We start from the raw sequence: 19,166 nt of genomic DNA on the forward strand, positions 1-19,166 counted from the left end.
TCTCAATTTCCTCTTGATGCCATCGTAGAACTTCCTTTTCTGACTACTGCCACCAAGAGGCATTGAAAGAACATGACCCTGGAGCCACCACACACCAACGCCCTTGGATCCCTCCCCTGGGCTCTAGAGGCTTCCTTGACCCTCTGCTTGTCTTTATAATGATGGAACCTTGTCAGGACAGGGCATGGACGCTGATCCATACTTGGCTTTCATATCACGATCTGGTGGGCTCTCTCAATTGTTATCCTTCCCTTCTCAGCCTCCAAACTAAGGAATTCTGGGAAGCACTTCTCAAAGAACTCCACCAGTCGCTCACCTTCTGCCCTCTCCAGTATGCCAACAATGCGCAGTTTCTGTTTTCTGCCCCTGTTTTTGAGATCATCTACCAAATCCAACAGACCACTGACCTGCATTTCCAGGGCTTCAATCCGGCTCTTGAAGGAGTCAGTCTCTGCCCCTACGCCTGCAGCTCGGCACTCGAGTTCATCGGTCCTTTTTCCCAGGTCCAGAAGCATGGCAGATACAGGAGCCAGATTCTCTTTGATATTTTCTTCGATCTTCTTCCCCAGGACCTCACAAGATTTGGCCAGCTCCTCAACCAGGGGTCTGGTGAGTAAACAAGTCCGCTGCTTCAGTGAGCTTGGCCGTAGCCCCAGTCCTGGGCGAGCTTCTACCTTTTTTAGGCATTCTCCAGCTGCAAGAACAAAGACAAGTCACTTTTTTCAAGTTTCTAGCTCCTTTACTGTGATTTTACTCACAGTAAAGTGACTGGGACGGGTTCTAGCCCTGTCGGGTCAGTGTTGTGGAGCCCATCAAATGCAATCCTAACAGGATGCCGCCATCTTGGATTCCCACAAACAACTGTCTAACTGAGCTACAAATCCTGAACACAAGTCTGTGAACATGGAATCCAGTGAACCTCTTATTCTATTCACTTTATAGGATGTATTTACATATAAGAACAAAAATTGAATATTCTTCAATCTAGTTTGCAGCATGCTCTTAATATACATTGTCAAGATTTTAGACATTGGCATTTTTATTCCAAATTGCAGTTAAAATTGAAATCAGGTTCATGTCCAGAAATCCAGTAAAGAGAATCACTTGCATCTCTTCGCACCATCGGAAAAATGCATGCACTCATATGTCATGCTGGCAGTCAGTTGCAAGGGCAGAAGTGAATGTTAATTCTGTGTGTGCTGATCTGAGTGGTTTCTGTACAAGGTATAATTGCCCAGGGCTATATGGTCCTCATAGGAAATGAAGCCAAGTTCATGCTCATAATCATGATCATGAGTAAAATAGTGCCAAATCTCTTTGAAACTGTAACCAAATCTATTTGTATTCATTTTCTGCAGGTCCATTTAGGAATGGCTACATACCACATGCAATGGGCATTATGATCATGCTGGGTACAAATGTGGTCCTTTCAAGTTGGATACATTTGAGACAGACTGGTCCAATTTGCATGAATGAATTCATTATTGCACAACTGCAATCAATGTGAACACGCAATGTTCAGCATTTGGTGTCCCCTTGCCCTCATTAGTGTGTGTGACTTCAGTGTAAACTAGTCAACTTTGATATAAATCCACTCAGAGTGTACAGGTCCAAAGCTGACCTGTTATGCTGACTGTGGGTTTCAAATGTATGTTTAAATTCAATATTGTCCAGTCCAATACAGTATGGCATATTCAGTCTAACCCGATCCAGATCCCATTCAATGTGACAATATTCATAATGATTAATTTCCATGTGACCAGATTTTCTTTATGTCGGTGTGAAGTTGCCCAGGACTGCTTGATTATAACTGTAGTGGAAAGTTCAGTAACTTCATATTCAGTTTTGACAAGTGCTGTTCAACTCATCATAGTTACACTGAGTGTGAAATAGCTTGATTCATCGTGGTTGCACTCAGTGATGACAAGTGCGGAAAAATGTGGCTACATTCAGTGCACAGAACCTCACTTTCACATACCTACATTCTGACTTAATAGTGTCCTGTCACGGATGGATTTGAATAGGAACAGGTTATTCCAAGAGAGCTTGACCAGTTCATCCCATTCCTACACTAGAGTTTCCCACTTTCCCAATAAAGCACAGACGTTCCCCTGATACTGCACACACCCTGTGGCCTGATCATGATCTATTCCTCGGACTGACCTTGTGAGGGCAGGCCAACTAATCACAGCTCAAGCCTCTGAATGATGCTCCCAACAGCTTTAGCAGTAATCTCTGAATTGGTTTAAAATGACCACAGGACTGACCACTGCCCAGTCCCAAAATTGGAATGACACTGAGAACCCCTACAATGTTAGTGGGTCAAATACACATACTGTTGGGTTTATGACAGGAAGAGGAAACGCATTTAAGCAATTGATTTAGTTTTGACTTCAGAACAGAAGTTTCAAAGTTTTAGTTTAGAAAATCAAATAGTTTAATTCAGAAGAGTAATACTTCTCCCAAGATGAGAACCAAGTCTTACCAGTTCAGTTCAGGGTAACCAGTCACCTCAGTAGGAGTGGTTTCTAGTTTCTTGAGCAAAAAAATCAAGAGAGCTTGGAACTGGAATATTTAAGTTAAAACTCAGGATGTTGGGGCAATCAATGCTTTGTGAGGTTTATCGCACCCAACATGAAAGAACTCCTAAAATTATCTCCTGTGTACAAGAAAAATAAACTGGAATTCTTCATTTGAATAAAGATTTAAAAGCTGATAAAATAATGACATTTCTCTGGAATTGAGTCTGTGTGATGGACAATGTCAGGAAACAGGTTGAACATTCGTTTTAACTTTTTGCGTTAAGCTGTTTCTTACAGCTGAGATACAGCTTTGTCTGTACTTTCTTTGTGTTTCTGAAATAGTCTTATGTTCTGCTGTTACAAAAACAGCTAGAAATGAAATAAACCTTGATTTTCAGAGATAAGCAACAATGAACAAAATCTCTTGTTAATCCAAAAGACTCACTTATACGCATTGTCACATGATGAATTCCTCTGCATTTCGAAAACCTTCAATTATACAGTTTTGGAACCTTTGAAACAATCTGCTTTTAACACCCATACCCAGCTAGTTCCACCAGCCAAAACAGCAACAGACTCCAACAGCTGAATCTCCTCTTTCAAATCTGATTCTGGAAAGATTCTTGTATTTATTTGAGAAGTAAACTAGTTCCCTGTTTATGTTGCTGCATCATCTCTAACTTCAGGGAAACACTATAACTCCTGTATTCAACCATCTGAACTAATATAACTGGGGTGTATATCCTATTCACCTTATCTAATAAATATACCTTGGACACTTAATGTGTAGCTGGGGAATCCAACCTTGTACTTTTATTTAAGATTATTCCCACAATTGCAGTTTACTGAATGCCTGTAGGCTAGTCCCTATTGGTAGGACTTTCAACTGAATAGTAGGGAGGGGGCTTCATTTGCATGGAAAATTGGAACATTAAAATTAAAGGAGAAGTCAGGAATGCAAGTTAGTAATGAGTCTGATTGTTCCTAATGAAAAGTAAAGGACAGAATGTGTGAATATTATATCACATCAAGAAACTGTTTTAGAGGAGGGAAATGTATTATGGACCAGGCCAGACCCCAAACCCCCCCCAACAAAATATTTTCAGAAGGTAGCTTAGACCCTAACTCATTCTTACTTTAAAGGCAGATGTGAAGTGGATATTCCAGGTGTGATGCAGCCGGTCAACTACTCGGCTTTACGCAAAACAGAATTTATTTAAACACTATAGTTGAAACACGAACAAAAGAAAACAGAACTCAGAGTAATTTAATTATTGGAAAGCGTAGCCGACCCGATACAATAGCTTAACTAAGAAGCTGTTCCAATCCAATAGCATCCCCTGAACTCAGCCCTTGAAAAAAAGGTAAATTGAAAATCAGATTGTTACTGGCAGGAGGGAAGAGCCTCCAAAGAGATTTCGGAGAGAAAGTTAGTCAGGAATCTTCACTGAAGCTTGCGGTCTTCCAGCATCTTGTGACTGCCACAGCTAAACCAAACTAGAAGAGACCTGAACGGGGAGAACTGACCACGCCTCTGCCATTGTTAAACTAGACAGTTTGGTACCTCTGCCTTTACAAACTCTATTGAAAAAATAAACTAAGGACGACCTTGTTAAAGAGACAGCATTGTCACAAATGCAATAATAGAGCAAACATAAAGGTATTGTATCTGACTGCATGAAGATTTGGAATAAAATTAATGAGTTAATAATACAAATACAGGCAAATATATTTGATTTGATGGTGATTGCAGGGAGACCAACTTTAGGAAATGAGTAGGATGAGGAAGGTGTTCTGGAATTGGTATTATATGATGATGATATTGGATTAATTAATGATATTCATTGTGAATGATCCTCTTGAATAGAATGATCATAGCATGCTAGAATTTCAAATTCAGTTGGAGGGCAAGAAACTGAAATTCCACACTAGTGTTCTGGGAGTTAAGGAAAACTATATAGGCATGAGGATAGATCTGGCCCTAGTGAACTGGGTGGAATGACTAATATGTAGGAAAGTTGATGATGTTTAAGGCGATATGAAATTGCTGCCAAGTAAAATATATTTCAGAAAGGAAAAAAGATTGTAAGGGGGGGAAAGCATCAGCAAGTTGAAGATAACATAAAGACAAAAATTAAGGCATACTAAATTGCAAAGGTGAGTGGCAGCCTAGAAGATTGGGAAACTACTTAAGGTCAACAATGGGTTACTAAAAAAGTCATAAAATGCACAAAGGTATATTATAAACAGAAACTAGTGGGAAATATGAAAATGGACAGCAAAAGTTAATTAAGGGCTTTTGCCTGAAACATCAATTCTCCTGCTCTTTGATGCTGCCTGACCTGTTGTACTTTTCCAGCACCACACTCTCGACTCTGATCTCCAGCATCTGCAATCTTCATTTTCACTAAGCAAAACTTGATTATTTTGTAAATATGTAAAAGGAAAGAGAGTGGCAAAAGTGAATGTTGGTTCCTTTGCAAATGAGACTGGGGTGGAAATGATGGGAAACACAGAAATGGCAGGGTAACTAAATTAATATTATGCTTTGGTTTTAACATAGAATACAGAACATTACAGAGCAGGCCTTTGATGTTGCGCCGACCTGTAGAACCAAGCTGAAGCCTCTCTATCCTACACTGTTCCATTTTCATCCAAATGTTTATCCAATGACCATTTAAATGCCCTTGCAGTTGGCAAGACAACTACTGTTGCAGGCAGTGCGTTCCACACCCCTACTACTCTCTGAGTAAAAAAACTACCTCTGACATCTGTCTTATATCTATCACTCCTCAATTTAAAGCTATATCCCCTCGTGCTAGCCATCACTATCTGAGGAAAAAGGTTCTCACTACCCACCCTATCTAATCTTCTGATTATCTTATATGTCTTAATTAAGTCACCTCTCAACCTTCTTCTCTCTAATGAAAACTGCCTTAAGTCCCTCAGCCTTTCCTGATAAGACCAAATGGTAGTGGACACCATGCCAATGGTAACAGGTAATTTAGCGATTATGGAAAGGGGGAACGTAAAATCATCCTCAATAAGGAAAAACTACCAAGCAACTATTGAGACGGAAGGTGGACAAGGCCCAAGGGTCTTATGGTTTACGTCCCAGCATTGTAAAAGAAGTGGCTGCTGAGATAATGGATCCATTGGTCACGATACTCCAAAATTCCATGGATGGAGGAAAGGTTGTAAATGATTTTAAAAATGCTATTATAACACTCTTGTTCAAAAAGGGAGGGAGACAGAAAATAGGGCATTACAGACCAGTTGTTTAACATATGTAATTGCAAAATTGTTAAGATGCATTTAAGTAAGAACAGGACATTTGGAAAGTCAAAATACAATCCATCAGAGTCAGCATGGTTTTGTGAATGGCAGTCTTTAATTTGTTAGAGAACTTTAAGATCCAACAAGTAATATGGATTATGGGGATGTTGTAGGTGTTGTACACTTGGTCTTCCAGAAGACATTTGATAAGGTGCTGCATAAAAGGTGAATATCCAAGGGGTTGGTGTTATTTATTAGCTTGGAGGAGGATTGGATAACCAACTAAAATCTGGGAGTCAGGGTAAATGGGTCTTTTTTTTTAGGCAAGATGTAACTAGTGGGATACAACAGGGTTCAGTCCTTGAGTACCAATTACTTACGACCTGTATAAATAACTTGGATGCAGGGATAGAGAGTACTTTGGCCAAATTTGTTTGAGACATTAAAATAGATGGGAAATTAATTTACAATGAAGAAATAAGAAGTTTTCAAACGAATATGCATAAATTAGGTAAATGGGCCAAAATTCAGCAGATGAGGGTTAACTTGGATAAGTATGAGGTTATTTTGGTCAGAGAAGGAGAAAGGCAACTTATTATTTAAAGAGAGTCATAGAGCCATAGAGTCATAGAGACGTACAGCATGAAAACAGACCCTTCGGTCCAACCTGTCCATGCCGACCAGATATTCCAACCCAATCTAGTCCCACCTGCCAGCACCCGGCCCATATCCCTCCAAACCCTTCCTATTTATATACCCATCCAGATGCCTCTTAAATGTTGCAATTGGAACTTCAGAGTGTTTCAGTGAAGAGGAATCTGGGTGTCTGCATGCATGAATCACAGGAAGCTAGTCTGTAGGTACAGCAAGTAATAAAGAAAGCAAATAGAATTTTGTCATGTATTGCTGAAAGAATAGAGTATGAAAGTAGGGAACTGTTGCTTCAATAGTAGAAGGCATCAGTGAGACTGCGTCTGGAGCTTTACACACAAATTTGGGATGTAGTTGAGTTGGAGGTTGTTCAGAGGAGGTTCACTAGATTCATTCCAGAGGTGAGAGGGTTGTTTTATGAAGACATTGATCAGTTTTTCCCAAACTCTCAGGAGTTTAGAACAATGAGAGGAAATCTAATTGAGATTTATAAATGCTAACGGGGGTTGACAAAGTAGACATAGAAAGAATATTTCCTAATATGGAGCAATCTGGAATGATTATATATTTGATAGTAAATGATATTGTATTAGGTCACATTATTAGGATAAGGAGTAGCAGATTGAAAACAAGTATGAGGAGAAATTATTGGTCTCAAAGGATTGTCAGTCTGGAATTCATGATCCTAGGGCATACTAGTTGCTGGGACAATAGGGAGGAGATAGATGTGTAATAGGTTGCAGGGTTATGGAGAGAGGACAGGGAAATGGAGGTGAGGCTGAGATGAGAGCAGTCATGATTGTATCAAATGGTAGAGCGGGCTTAAGAGGTTGATCTGCCTACTCATGATCCTAGTTCTTGGGTTAATAATAGGAAGGATTATTCATATTTGTAAAGCTTTATTACTACTGATAAGATTTATTAGCAGTAACAAAACTATTTGTTAGCACATAGAAGATTGGTAGCAGTGCTGCAACATTCAGAGTACATTTTCTGTGCTATGCGGGAATTGCAGGAAACATTCGATGTCACGGGTACAGGAAGTGCAGGAAGTGTCAACAATGCAACAGTCTGAGCTTGGATTTCAGAACTGTGTAAGATTGCACATTTTGAAAGGTTGTGATACCACAACTAGGGGTTATGCAGGAAGAGAGGGAATTGGTTTACCAGTCGGTATAAAAGGTAAAGCACATGATGTCAGAGACCCATGAGTGCATTCAACTCTTCAAACAATAGTCAGTTTTGAATATTGATGACAGAGAAGGTTCACCAGGGAAGTGCAGCCAATCCCATGTCATCACAGTTGAATTGTACTGGAGTCGCAAGGAAGGCTGGAGGAGGTATGTTGATAGGTGATTTGGCAGGGGGAAAGATGGATGTGGGGTGGAGGGTCAACAATCAGCTGCCATTTCCACATTGTTAGAAATGTCATAGCTGAGAATGAGTGCTGTTTCAGTCAGAATCCAGCAGGGAGGATGTCAATGTGTTGGGCATACAGGATATCGCTGGGATGGATCTGATTCAGAATGTATTGAGGGTATGCAATGTTGTCTGTATGGGAGCCTTCAATGCCCATCACAAATGTAGATCAGTAGCACCATTGCTAATCAAGTTGGCCAAGTCTTGAAGGATGTAGCTCATAGACAGGGTCTGCAGCTGGCGAGGGAACTAATAAGAGGGAAAAAAATCACTGAGACCACATCTTTACCTATCTACCTGCTGCACAGGCATCTTTTTGACATTCTCAGTGAGAATAACTAGTGCACAGTCATTGTGAAAACAAATTCCTGTCTTCACTTTGGACAGACCCTCCATTCTGTGTCTGCCACTACCACTATGCTAAACAATTGATTTCAAGAAAATCTAGCAACTGGGCATTTGCCATGTGTTTTATTGGGCCGTAGGCTACAGCAGATCATGGCCCAGAAGATCCACACTGTATCCTTATCGTCAAACACTCGTTTAATTATGTATCCAAGATGCCTTGCCAAGGTATACCAGGTATACCTAAAAATGAGATGTCAACTGAGTAATGCTACAAAACATGACTATCTGCATACCAAGCAATGTAAGCACCATGCAGTAGACATAGTTAGGTAATCACACAAACAAAGAACAGTACAAAGTTCTGTGGACCTGCTACATCAAGGCACAATGGTGGTGAACAATTAACAACTAATACAAAGAAAACATTCCACAAGTATCCCCATCTTCACTGATGCGGGAGCGCAGTATATCAGTGCAAATGACAAGGCTGAAGTCTTTACAATCATCTTCAGCCAGAATTCCTGAGTTGATGATCCATCTCAGACTTCCGTGATATCCCTCGCATCGTAGGTGGTAGTCATGAGCCACTTCAATTCACTCTACATAATATTAGGAGGTATTGTGCAACGCAAAGCTATGGGTGTTGACAACCTTCCAATGAGAGTACTGAAAACATGCCCTTCAGAACTAGCTGTGCGCTAGCAAGGCTGTTTCAATACAGGTACAACCCTGACATCTAAGCAGAAATAAGTAGAAACTTGCTCAGGCATCTCCTGCACACAATAAGCAGAACAAATCCTACATGGCCCGTTATTGCCCAGTCAATATGTGCCAGAAAACAATTTACATGACTGACTATTGCAGTGATATAATGTTCCTTGAGTTCATAAATTGTATAAGGATTTAAAAGCTTGTGCCCATAGTTTGTGACATAGATAAGAAAGAGGACATAACATAAAGTACAGTTTGTGTTACATTATCCTTTTTTAAACTCTAAATATTTTAACAAAAATACGTAGTGGATATTTCATCCCCTTCTTTAACTCGTCTCTGATCTTACTCTGGGTCCCAGCATAAATAAAAGGGTTGATGCAGGAACTCAGTAGCTGAAGCATATATCCGCTTTGTTGGAGAACAAACGTGGAATTGCCAAAATCAGAACCCATGGAATAAGTAACACTTGCAATTCGAACGTAGAGAATATTGACAAAAAATAGCACATATGAAAGCATGAAACTGCCTGAGATGGCAAAGAGTAAAACAATGGATTTTTTCCGCTTCTCAACCTCTGGATCACTTCGAGTCTCCCCATTCCTCTGGGTCCGGAGTCTACTGCGGGCTATATTTGCTGCTAGAATGTGTCTGACGGTCAGAGCATTGAGCAGTAAAATCAGGATAAATGGGAGACAAGGAGTCAAAATGGATCGAATCCAGTCATAGGCAGTCCATGCAGGTGATGTATAATATATATCTTTTATGCTGCAGAGCCAAGGTATATTGTTTATTGTGTACATAGGGTCAAATACAAAATACATGAAGATATTTTTTACGCAACACAGTGCACACACAGTTACTATAACACGCACTGCCACCTTCTCAGTGCAATATTTTATTTTCAGGTTGTGGAAAGCAATGGCCATAAATCGATCAAAGGTGAAAGCAACTGTTAACCAGGCAGAGCTGTCAATGGCTGCAATGTTTAAGGCAGCACGAAAACTGCATACTGGTGTGATAGAGAGGAAACTGTATGGAAAATAAATCCCAACAATCCGGTTTAATATTACAGCCGTAACCATGACCAGAAGATCTGTCACTGCCATTGACACCAGGTAGGAAGTGATACATTTGGAGAGACCACATCGCCTTCCAGACAGGATCATAATCACTGCCCCATTAGCTTTAATAGAAAGAGAGAAGTCAGAGGGAGAAAAGCAACTTTACTGGTTCTAGCCTGGAAGGAAACCACTCATTTTATAGGGTTATTTTTAAAATTTTGTGGTTCTAATTTTGAAATTATCCTAATGCTGTAGCCAAAATATCATAATGTTGGTGATACTTGCAGGAGTTGGTGCAGGAGTTGTACAAATAAACCCCAGGCCAAGCTAATGTTCTAAAGAACATGGATTCAAATCCCTCACAGCAGCTTAGAAATATGGAAGATCAATCCCATAATTAATAATGTAATCCATTGGAGGACAAGAAGAGATTAAAACACATCAAGAATGAGATAAGCTTATGCAACCATATGAACTAAGAACCAATCTAGGCCATTCAGGCCATCAGTCTTGCTCTGTCATGTTTGATTTGTTTGTGTTTTGAATTCCACATTCCCATTTAATCCAATAAGCTTTGATTTCTCTGCCTTATGTATTCACATCTGCATTGGAATATTTATTGACTTTGTGCTGAGGCAGAGATCTGAAGTAGCACAAACCTCTGACAGAAAAACAAAATCCCCATTTCTGTCCTAAAAGGGCATCTCTTTAAAGCAAAGTCTCCTGTCTCTGGATCACTCAGAAGAAGTAGCATCAATTCAACATTCATGTTGTCATGTAGTTCAGGATTTTCTACAATTCACTCTCCTAAACAAGCTCGGTCTGACCAATGTTTTCTTATAAGATGAGCTATCCATTTCAGGTATCCATCTAATAAGTCTGCCGATGCACACCTAATGCACTTACATCATACTTTAAATAAGAAGACCAAAAATAAATATTGCATCAAAGATAGGTATAACTAAAACATTACACACTTACATGTATAACATCAAAAACAGAATTTTCTGAAGAAACTCAACATTCTGGTAATTTCTGTGGAGGGAAAGCAGAGTTAATGTTTTGAGTCTAGGGATCCTTGTTCAAAATTGATATTAGGTAGGTAAAATGATATACATGTCGTGGGGACGGAGTGGGGTGGGGGTGGAGGAGGGGAGGGGAATGGGCAGGTATGATGAGGTGGAACCTAGAGAAAGAGCAAACAACAGTTAGTCAGAAAAAGGGACGCATGGTCAATATGTTCAGTTCCCCTCAGAACGAAGGCTTGGATTCCACTAACAGTCTTAACTATTTATACCTGCATACTAATTTTTTTGTAACTCATGCCACAGAATATCTAGATCCCTCATCACCTCTGAATTCTAGTTGTTCTCTCTGAAGGTAATTCTTTGCTTTTTCATTCTTATTGCTAAACTGAACAGCTTCACATTTTCCCACTCTATAGTCCATTTTCCAAATTTGTGCACACTCACTCAACCTATCTATATTGGGCTTCAGTCTCCTTATATCCTCCCCAAATCATGCTTTCCTCACTACTGACTATAATCTGAAGATTTACCTATTATGCTCTTGCCCTCAGCAACTCCCCATCGATCTAAGCCATTTGATAATGTAATGAAGGTGTAGGTGTGTACTGTACCTTTAAGAGAGAGGAAGCTAGCAAAGACTGACCATAAGCACAGAGAGTGCTGTACAAGGCAAAAATGTAACACTTGGTTGAAATAAATAGCTGGAGCTGCATTGCCATTGAACAAAAACAAATTCAAATTCGGCCAATCTGTTTAAATTATGCCCCAGATAGCAAAATCTAATCGAATTTAAACTTAGTGTTTTGATGACATCAAACCAATGAATTGATCCAATATTTTGGAGTATAAAACCAGACATTTTGAACAGTTGGGGGTGAACTGCCAAGGAGAAAGTGAGGACTGCAGATGCTGGAGGTCAGAGCTGAAAATGTGTTGCTGGAAAAGCGCAGCAGGTCAGGCAGCGATTCCTGAAGAAGGGCTCATGCCCGAAACGTCGAATCTCCTGCTCCTTGGATGCTGCGAGAACTGCCAAGCCACCAGCAAGTAGAGACCACGAGACAAATAGCTCTCTGAAAGGTACCTGGCCATAAGAAAAGTTGTGCAACAGAAGCCCACAGAAGACACGACCCAGGAAAACCCAGAGGGAAATCTACGGAGGGAAATTGACAAAGCTGACTGGTTTTGAAATGTGAGTGTGGTGCTGGAAAGACATAGCAGGTCAGACAGCATCCGAGGAGCAGGAGAATTGACATGTCAGACATAAGCCCTTCATCAGGAATGAGGCTTGTGGGTCGGGGCGACCCCCTCCTGTTCCTCTGCTACATCAATGATTGTATCGGCGCCGCCTCGTGTTCCCATGAGGAGGTTGAACAATTCATCAACTTTATCAACACCTTCCACCCCGACCTCAAATTCACCTGGATCATCTCAGAAACCTCCCTCCCCTTCCTGGACCTCTCCATCACCGTCTCTGGTGACCGACTAACCATGGACATCTACTACAAGCCTACTGACTCACACAGCTACTTACACTACACCTCCTCCCACCCTTCCTCCTGTAAAAATACCATCCCTTATTCCCAAATCCTCTGCCTCTGCCGCATCTGTTCCCAGGATGACCAATTCCACTTCAGAAAATCCCAGATGGCCTCCTTCTTCCATGATTGCAACTTCCCTTCCCACGTGGTTGACAATGCCCTCCAGCACATCTCCTCCACTTCATGATCCACCACCCTCAGACCTCACCCCTCCCAAAGCAACAAGGACAGAATGCCTCTGATCCTCACCTTCCACCCCACCAACCTCCACATAGAATGCATCATCCTCCGTCACTTCCACCACCTATGCCCTCACCACAGAGAAAAGACTTTGTCTATTTATCCTAACATCATTTTATAAACCTCTATCAGGTCACCCCTCAAACTTCGACGTTCCAGGGAAACAGACCCAACCTATTCAGCCACTCCCTATAGGTCAAATCCTCCAACACTGGAAACATCCTTGTAAATCTTTTCTGAACCCTTTCAAGTTTCACAACATCCTTCCAATAGGAAGGAGACCAGAATTGCTTGCAATATTCCAAAAGTAGTCTAACCAACATCCTGTACAGCTGCAACATAACCTACCAACTCCTGTACTCAATGCTCTGACCAGTAAAGAAAAGCATACCAACACCACCTTCACTATCCTATCTACCTGCGACTCTACTTTCAATGAGCTATGAACCTGCACTCTAAAGTCTCTTTGTTCAGCAACACTTCCTAGGACTTTACCATTATGTATATAAGTCCTGCTAAGATTTGCTTTTCCAAAATGCAGCGTCTCACATTTATCTAAATTAAACTCCATCTGCCACTCCTCAGCACATTGGCCCATCTGATCAAGATTATGTTGTATTCTGAGGTAACCTTCTTCACTGTCCACTACACCTCCAATTTTGGTGTCATCTGCAAAATTACTAACTGTACCTCTTAAGCTCACATCCAAATCATTTATATAAATGACGAAAAGTAGTGGGCCCAGCACCGATCCTTGTGGCACTCCACTGGTCACAGACCTCCAGTCTGAAAAACAACCCTCCACCACCACCCTCTGTCTTCTGCCTTTGAGCCAGTTCTGTATCCAAATGGCTAGTTCTCTCTGTATTCAATGAGATGTAACCTTGATAACTACCCTCCCATGGGGAACACCTTACTGAACACCTTACTGAAGTCCATATAGATCACGCCCACTGCTCTACCTTCATCAATCCTCTTCGTTACTTTTTCAAAGAACTCAGTCAAGTTGGTGAGACATGATTTTCCCCTCACAAAGCCATGTTGACTATCCCTAATTAGCATTGCTGCCTCACAGCACCAGGAACCCGGGATGATTCCAACCTCGGGTGACTGTCTGTGTGGAGTTTGCACATTCTCCCCATGTCTGCGTGTGTTTCCTCTGGGTGCTCTGGTTTCCAAAGATATGCAGGTTAGGTGAATTGGCCATGCTAAATTGCCCCTAGTGTCAAGGATGTGTAGGTTAAGTACATTAGTCAGGGGAAAAGCAGAGTAATAGGGGGTATTGGTCTGGGTGAGTTACGTCTTAGAGGGTCAGTGTGGACCTGTTGGGCTGAATGGTCTGTTTCTACACGCTAGAGATTCTAATTCTAATAAAATTCTCTAAGAGAGATTATTCTGCTGGAGGAGTTTTAAAGCTCACTTCCAGAGATGATAAGAATTCACATGAAGGAACAGAAAGTTCAGGAAGTGAGAAGAGCAGCAGAATTAGCAGATGAGTACATTTTGGTGCATAAGACAAGCTTCCAGCCAGAATTTTGTCCTGTGAGGGATAGAAGTTGGGAGAAGGGAAGAATCTCCACTATGAAACACTGGTAAGTGTTTACCACAGGTTAACAAGAGACCCAAGAAGGTGGAAAGGTAAAGTGGGACACATAAAGTCACAATGCTGGTCGTTAAAGAAAGGCACTGTGGGAAATTATGTGGTTAAAAAAAACTTAGTCAGTGGCATCAGTGAGAGTAGTAAAGGAAACCCCAAATACTGCCAAGGATCTGCAGGAGGGAGCACAGCCGAGGCAGGGGCTGGGTGTGAAGTTAGTGCCTGATCTCTATAAAGAATTCACCTCTGTGGGTAAAGTTTACTTAGAAAGAATAGGGGGAGAAAGACAAGAAGTTATAATTTTGAGAGATACAGAATCTAACTAGCTTCTAATAGTAAGAAATGAGTGAGTTTTCACTCTTTCTGATCTGTTACCCAAAAGTGTGATCATTTGTGGGATAGACGGACAAAACTTTAGCGTACCCCTATGTAAGATCAGGTTGGAATGCCAACTAAAGACTGGGGAAGTGACAGTGGGAGTGATTGACAGAGTGTCAGTTCCAGGAATCCAGTTTGTTCTTGGGAATGATTTAGCAGGATCCAAGTTAGGAGTGAAACCCCTTGTTGTGTAAAAGCCCAAGGAAGACCAAAACTCCAAGGAGTTAAAAGAAAAATATCCTGGTATTTTCTCAGACTGTGTATAACAAGATCCCTATCATAAGTCACAGCACAAAGCAAAAACTAAAGTGAAAGATGAAGGAGTTGAGGTTCAGTTAGCGGACACCCTGTTTGACGTAATGGTGCAGGAAACACCTGAACAGGCAGACAGTCGGACAGAAATGTTTAGTCCTGAAATGCTAAGTGACTTGCCAGAGCAAGACAAGACAATAAAAGATATATATGTGGATGCGAACTCTCAAAAGGAGGTAGAAAATATTCCTGAGGGTTATTACCTGAAAGATAGAATCCTAAAATGCAAATTGAGACCACCGCAGGTTAGTGCAGAGGAGAAATGGGCAGAGATGCACCATATTGTGTTGCTGGTAGCACACAGACAGGAAGTGTTACATGAACTACCTTTAGGAGGTCACCTAGGTGTGCAAAAGACTCAGAGAAAAAAAAAGAAGCCATCTGTTCATTATGATGGTTCATTTTTTTCTTTGCGGGGGAGGTGTTATGAAGGTGTAGGTGTGTAATGTATGTTTAAAAGAGAGAGGAAGCTAGAAAAGACTGATCATAAGCATAAAGAGTGCCGAACAAGGTAAAAATGTAACACTTGGTTGAAACAAATAGCTGGACTTCCATTACCATGGAACAAAAACAATTTCAAATTCGGCCAATCAATTTAAATTATGCTCCAAATACCAAAATCCAATCGATTTTGAACTTAGTGTTTGGACTTAGTGTTTTGATGACATCAAACCAATGAATTGATCCGATGTTTTTGGGTATAGAACCAGACATTTTGCACAGTTATGGGGAGAACTGCCAAGCCACCAACAAGTATAGACTGCTAGCAAAATAGCTCTCTGAAAGGTACCTGTTGGTGAGCAACGTTGTGCAGCAGAAGACTAAAGACCATGAACCAGGAAAACCCAGAGGAAAATCTGCAGAGGACAATTGACAAAGCTGACTAGTTTTAAAATGTGAGTTTTTTTTTTGTAAATCTTAATCGGACCAATATTTTAGAGTGGGAGGTAGAAGATAGGGTTAAGACAAAGGAGATGTGATTAGTGGTTCTAATGTTCTCTGTTGGACTTAAAGAATAAAATTGTTAATTTTTACTTTAAACTGTGAAATCTGGATAGTTCTTTGTCTCTTGAAATTTAACAGATTACAGCATGAGGTGAGCTTCTCTGTGTGTCAGGTTTAAATTAGCAGAGGGGTTACCCCGTGTCGTAACAATGTAAAATGTAAGTTGAGATCCCAGCAAAGATCCTGTAGGAGGGCAGCATGGTAGCTCAATGGTTAACACTCCTGCCTCACAGTGCCTGGGTTCAATTCCAGCCTTGGGTGACTGTCTGTGTGAAGTTTACACATTTTCCCCATGTCTGCACGAGTTTCCTCCCACAGTTCAAAGATATGCAGGTTAGGTGGATTGGCTATGCTCAACTGCCCATATAGTATCCAAGGATGTTGGGCTAGGTGGATTAGCCATGGGAAATGCAGGGTTACAGGGATAGGGTGGGGGGGTGAGTCGGGGTGGGGAAAATAAAGACCCATTTTTGGATACTATATTTTCTAACAGGTAACCAATCTTCTCTTCATGTTAATATGTTACCCCCATATCATGTGTTTCTATTTCATGCAATGACCTTTCATGTGGTCCCTTCTTATATGCATAAGATATACAAAACTTTTTAACATCAGCAAAAAATATGGAACATATTGAAGCAGGTAAGAAAGTATCCAACAGTAACAGTGGAAATTAACATATGTGGATGAAAATGGGATAGTGTCAGATAGATGGGCTTCAGATCGGTTTCACAGGTCGGTGCAACATTGAGGGCCGAAGGGCCTGTACTGCGCGGTTGTGTTCTATATCTGACTGCGATTCATCCTGACTAATTTTCAATGAATGATGCCGATATTATTGACTGTTGAATCAACCTGTTCAAATTATCACCAAACAGAGGGAGGTAATAGACAATTATCATAACTCTGAGTGTCTTCTAGGTAACATGAAAGTAGTGAATGTGAGCTCTTCACATGATAATTCCCTGGAATGTTTGATGTGGATCTACACATGATAACTAACAAATTATGATGTAACTTTCAGAGAGATAGCCTTTACAATGCACCAAACCCTCCCTGTTACTTTGCACCGTTCGGAAAAATGATCAATTTTATTTAATATTTTAGATTAGATTACATTACAGTGTGGAAACAGGCCCTTCGGCTCAACAAGTCCACACCGACCCGCCAAAGCGCAACCCACCCATACCCCTACATTTACCCCTTACCTAACACTACGGGCAATTTAGCATGGCCAATTCACCTAACCTGCACATCTTTGGACTGTGGGAGGAAACCGGAGCACCCGAAGGAAACCCACGCAGTCAGTCGCCTGAGGCGGGAATTGAACCCGGGTCTCAGGCGCTGAGAGGCAGCAGTGCTAACCACTGTGCCACTGTGCCGCCCATTTGGTTTTTGAAATAAGAACGTTATACATTTAGATACAAGAGATGTCACAGGTTATGGGTCTTCCCTCAGTGTGGAGACATTAGTGAATTTTGGAACAGTTTGAAACATTGTTGGGTGCTGGGAACAGGAGGGAATCCCACAATCTTCAATTTATGATCAGCGGCTGCAGCCAGTATGGAGAGGAGAGCCCGCCTGGAATACTGAGTGCTAGAGAGACTGCAGACAAAAACACTGTGCTCTCTGAATTAAGAAATTATCGATCCTCCACTGGAGGAAGACTTTACCATTGCTTGTCCATCTGCCAACATCTCAGTGTTTATTAATGTCCCAATAAAATGGTTCACTAAATTCAATCTGGAGCTTTTTAATGTTTTAATTCTCTTAATTTCTTTCAAAGTCAAGAACCCAATAGAATTTCACTGACACAGTGACATCATTGAGAATTCATCCAAAAGTGCAGTAGAAATAACGAAATGGGACTCCATTTATACTGTTATGAGGATGGCAATTGTGGAATTTGAACTCAATAAAACAAAATTGGAATGAAGAGTCTAATGATGACCAAGCCAATTGTCAGAAAAAAACCCATCTGGTTCACTAATATCCTTTATGGAAGAAAACTGCCATCCTTACCTGGTCTGGCCTCTGTGTGATTCCAAACTCAGAGCAATGTGGTTGACCCTTCACTGCTGTCTGGGCAATTCGGGATGAGGAATAATTGCTGGCCTAGCCTGCAAAGCTTTTATCCCGTGAATGGATTTTTAAGAAGTTTGAGAGTTTACCCACAAACCCTGACAACAACACAATAAAACCTTGTTTACGCAGTGATAACAATGTGAGAATTCACTGATACAAATGCTGACAATAAAACAATAGAACTACATTTAACTAATAATTGTTTGATCATTTACCCACAGTATCATAATAGGAACTATACATTTACCAGGATAGGTGTGGAAATTCATTTGCAGGAATGTTGTCAACAACACAATACGATAACAAGAATTTGTGTAATTAAATTACTGAAGTGGGACCTGTCATGGGAAATCTGCATACATTTAAATGCGATTTTTTTTAGAACTATTATGATGAAACTGCTGGAAAAAGAGTGAACTCACATTGTTAAAGTCAAGATGTTATTATAGTGCTACCGCAAACCATGTCGCTTAAATGGAAGAAAACATGAAAAGACAAATTGATAAATTTAAAAAAATAAAATTAAGTGTAAAATAAGAAAAACATACATTGGTTAAATGAAACTGACTGTATCGCTGAAAGGGAAAATAATATACATAAACTTGAAGAGAGGATGTCTGTAACCAATGATTCACGCAGCTACTAAGAAACCACAATACTTCACCTGGAACTCCAATAACTGCAAGGACTGGGTAGTAGACGGCAAAGACCAGACCTTTTGGTATCTTGTGCATTTTCGTCAGAGACTGAGCCCTTTCTTTAATTCACTGATAAATTGCAACATTTAAAGATGATTTCAGACTCTGGGGAGATAATTAGATGCGTGACCTTTACAATTTAGTACATTCATTGCAATAAACAGACAGTGCAGCTGCTGCTTTTTGTAATAGGAACAGATGTTTATTATGGGATCTGACACCAAAGTGAGATATATCCCGAGACAATCAAATGGTCTCAGTTACATCTCTTTCTGAAACTAATAACTATCTGGA

General features: G+C 40.7%; 1 protein-coding gene across 1 annotated transcript in view; it reads right to left on the reverse strand.

Moving 5' to 3' along the window:
- Window positions 1–209: 209 nt before the first annotated feature.
- The window catches only part of LOC122555472 (pleckstrin homology-like domain family B member 2), a 213,905-nt gene continuing 194,948 nt past the window's right edge, over window positions 210–19,166 (reverse strand). Inside the window, exons 17-18 of the mRNA XM_043701499.1 lie at window positions 9,277–10,113; window positions 210–694 (exon numbers count right to left, since the gene is read on the reverse strand). Coding sequence (XP_043557434.1) covers window positions 210–694; window positions 9,277–10,113 — 1,322 coding nt within the window. The remainder of the gene's footprint in view (window positions 695–9,276; window positions 10,114–19,166) is intronic.

The sequence above is a fragment of the Chiloscyllium plagiosum genome, chromosome 12, assembly GCF_004010195.1.
Source record: "Chiloscyllium plagiosum isolate BGI_BamShark_2017 chromosome 12, ASM401019v2, whole genome shotgun sequence".
NCBI lineage: Eukaryota > Metazoa > Chordata > Chondrichthyes > Orectolobiformes > Hemiscylliidae > Chiloscyllium > Chiloscyllium plagiosum.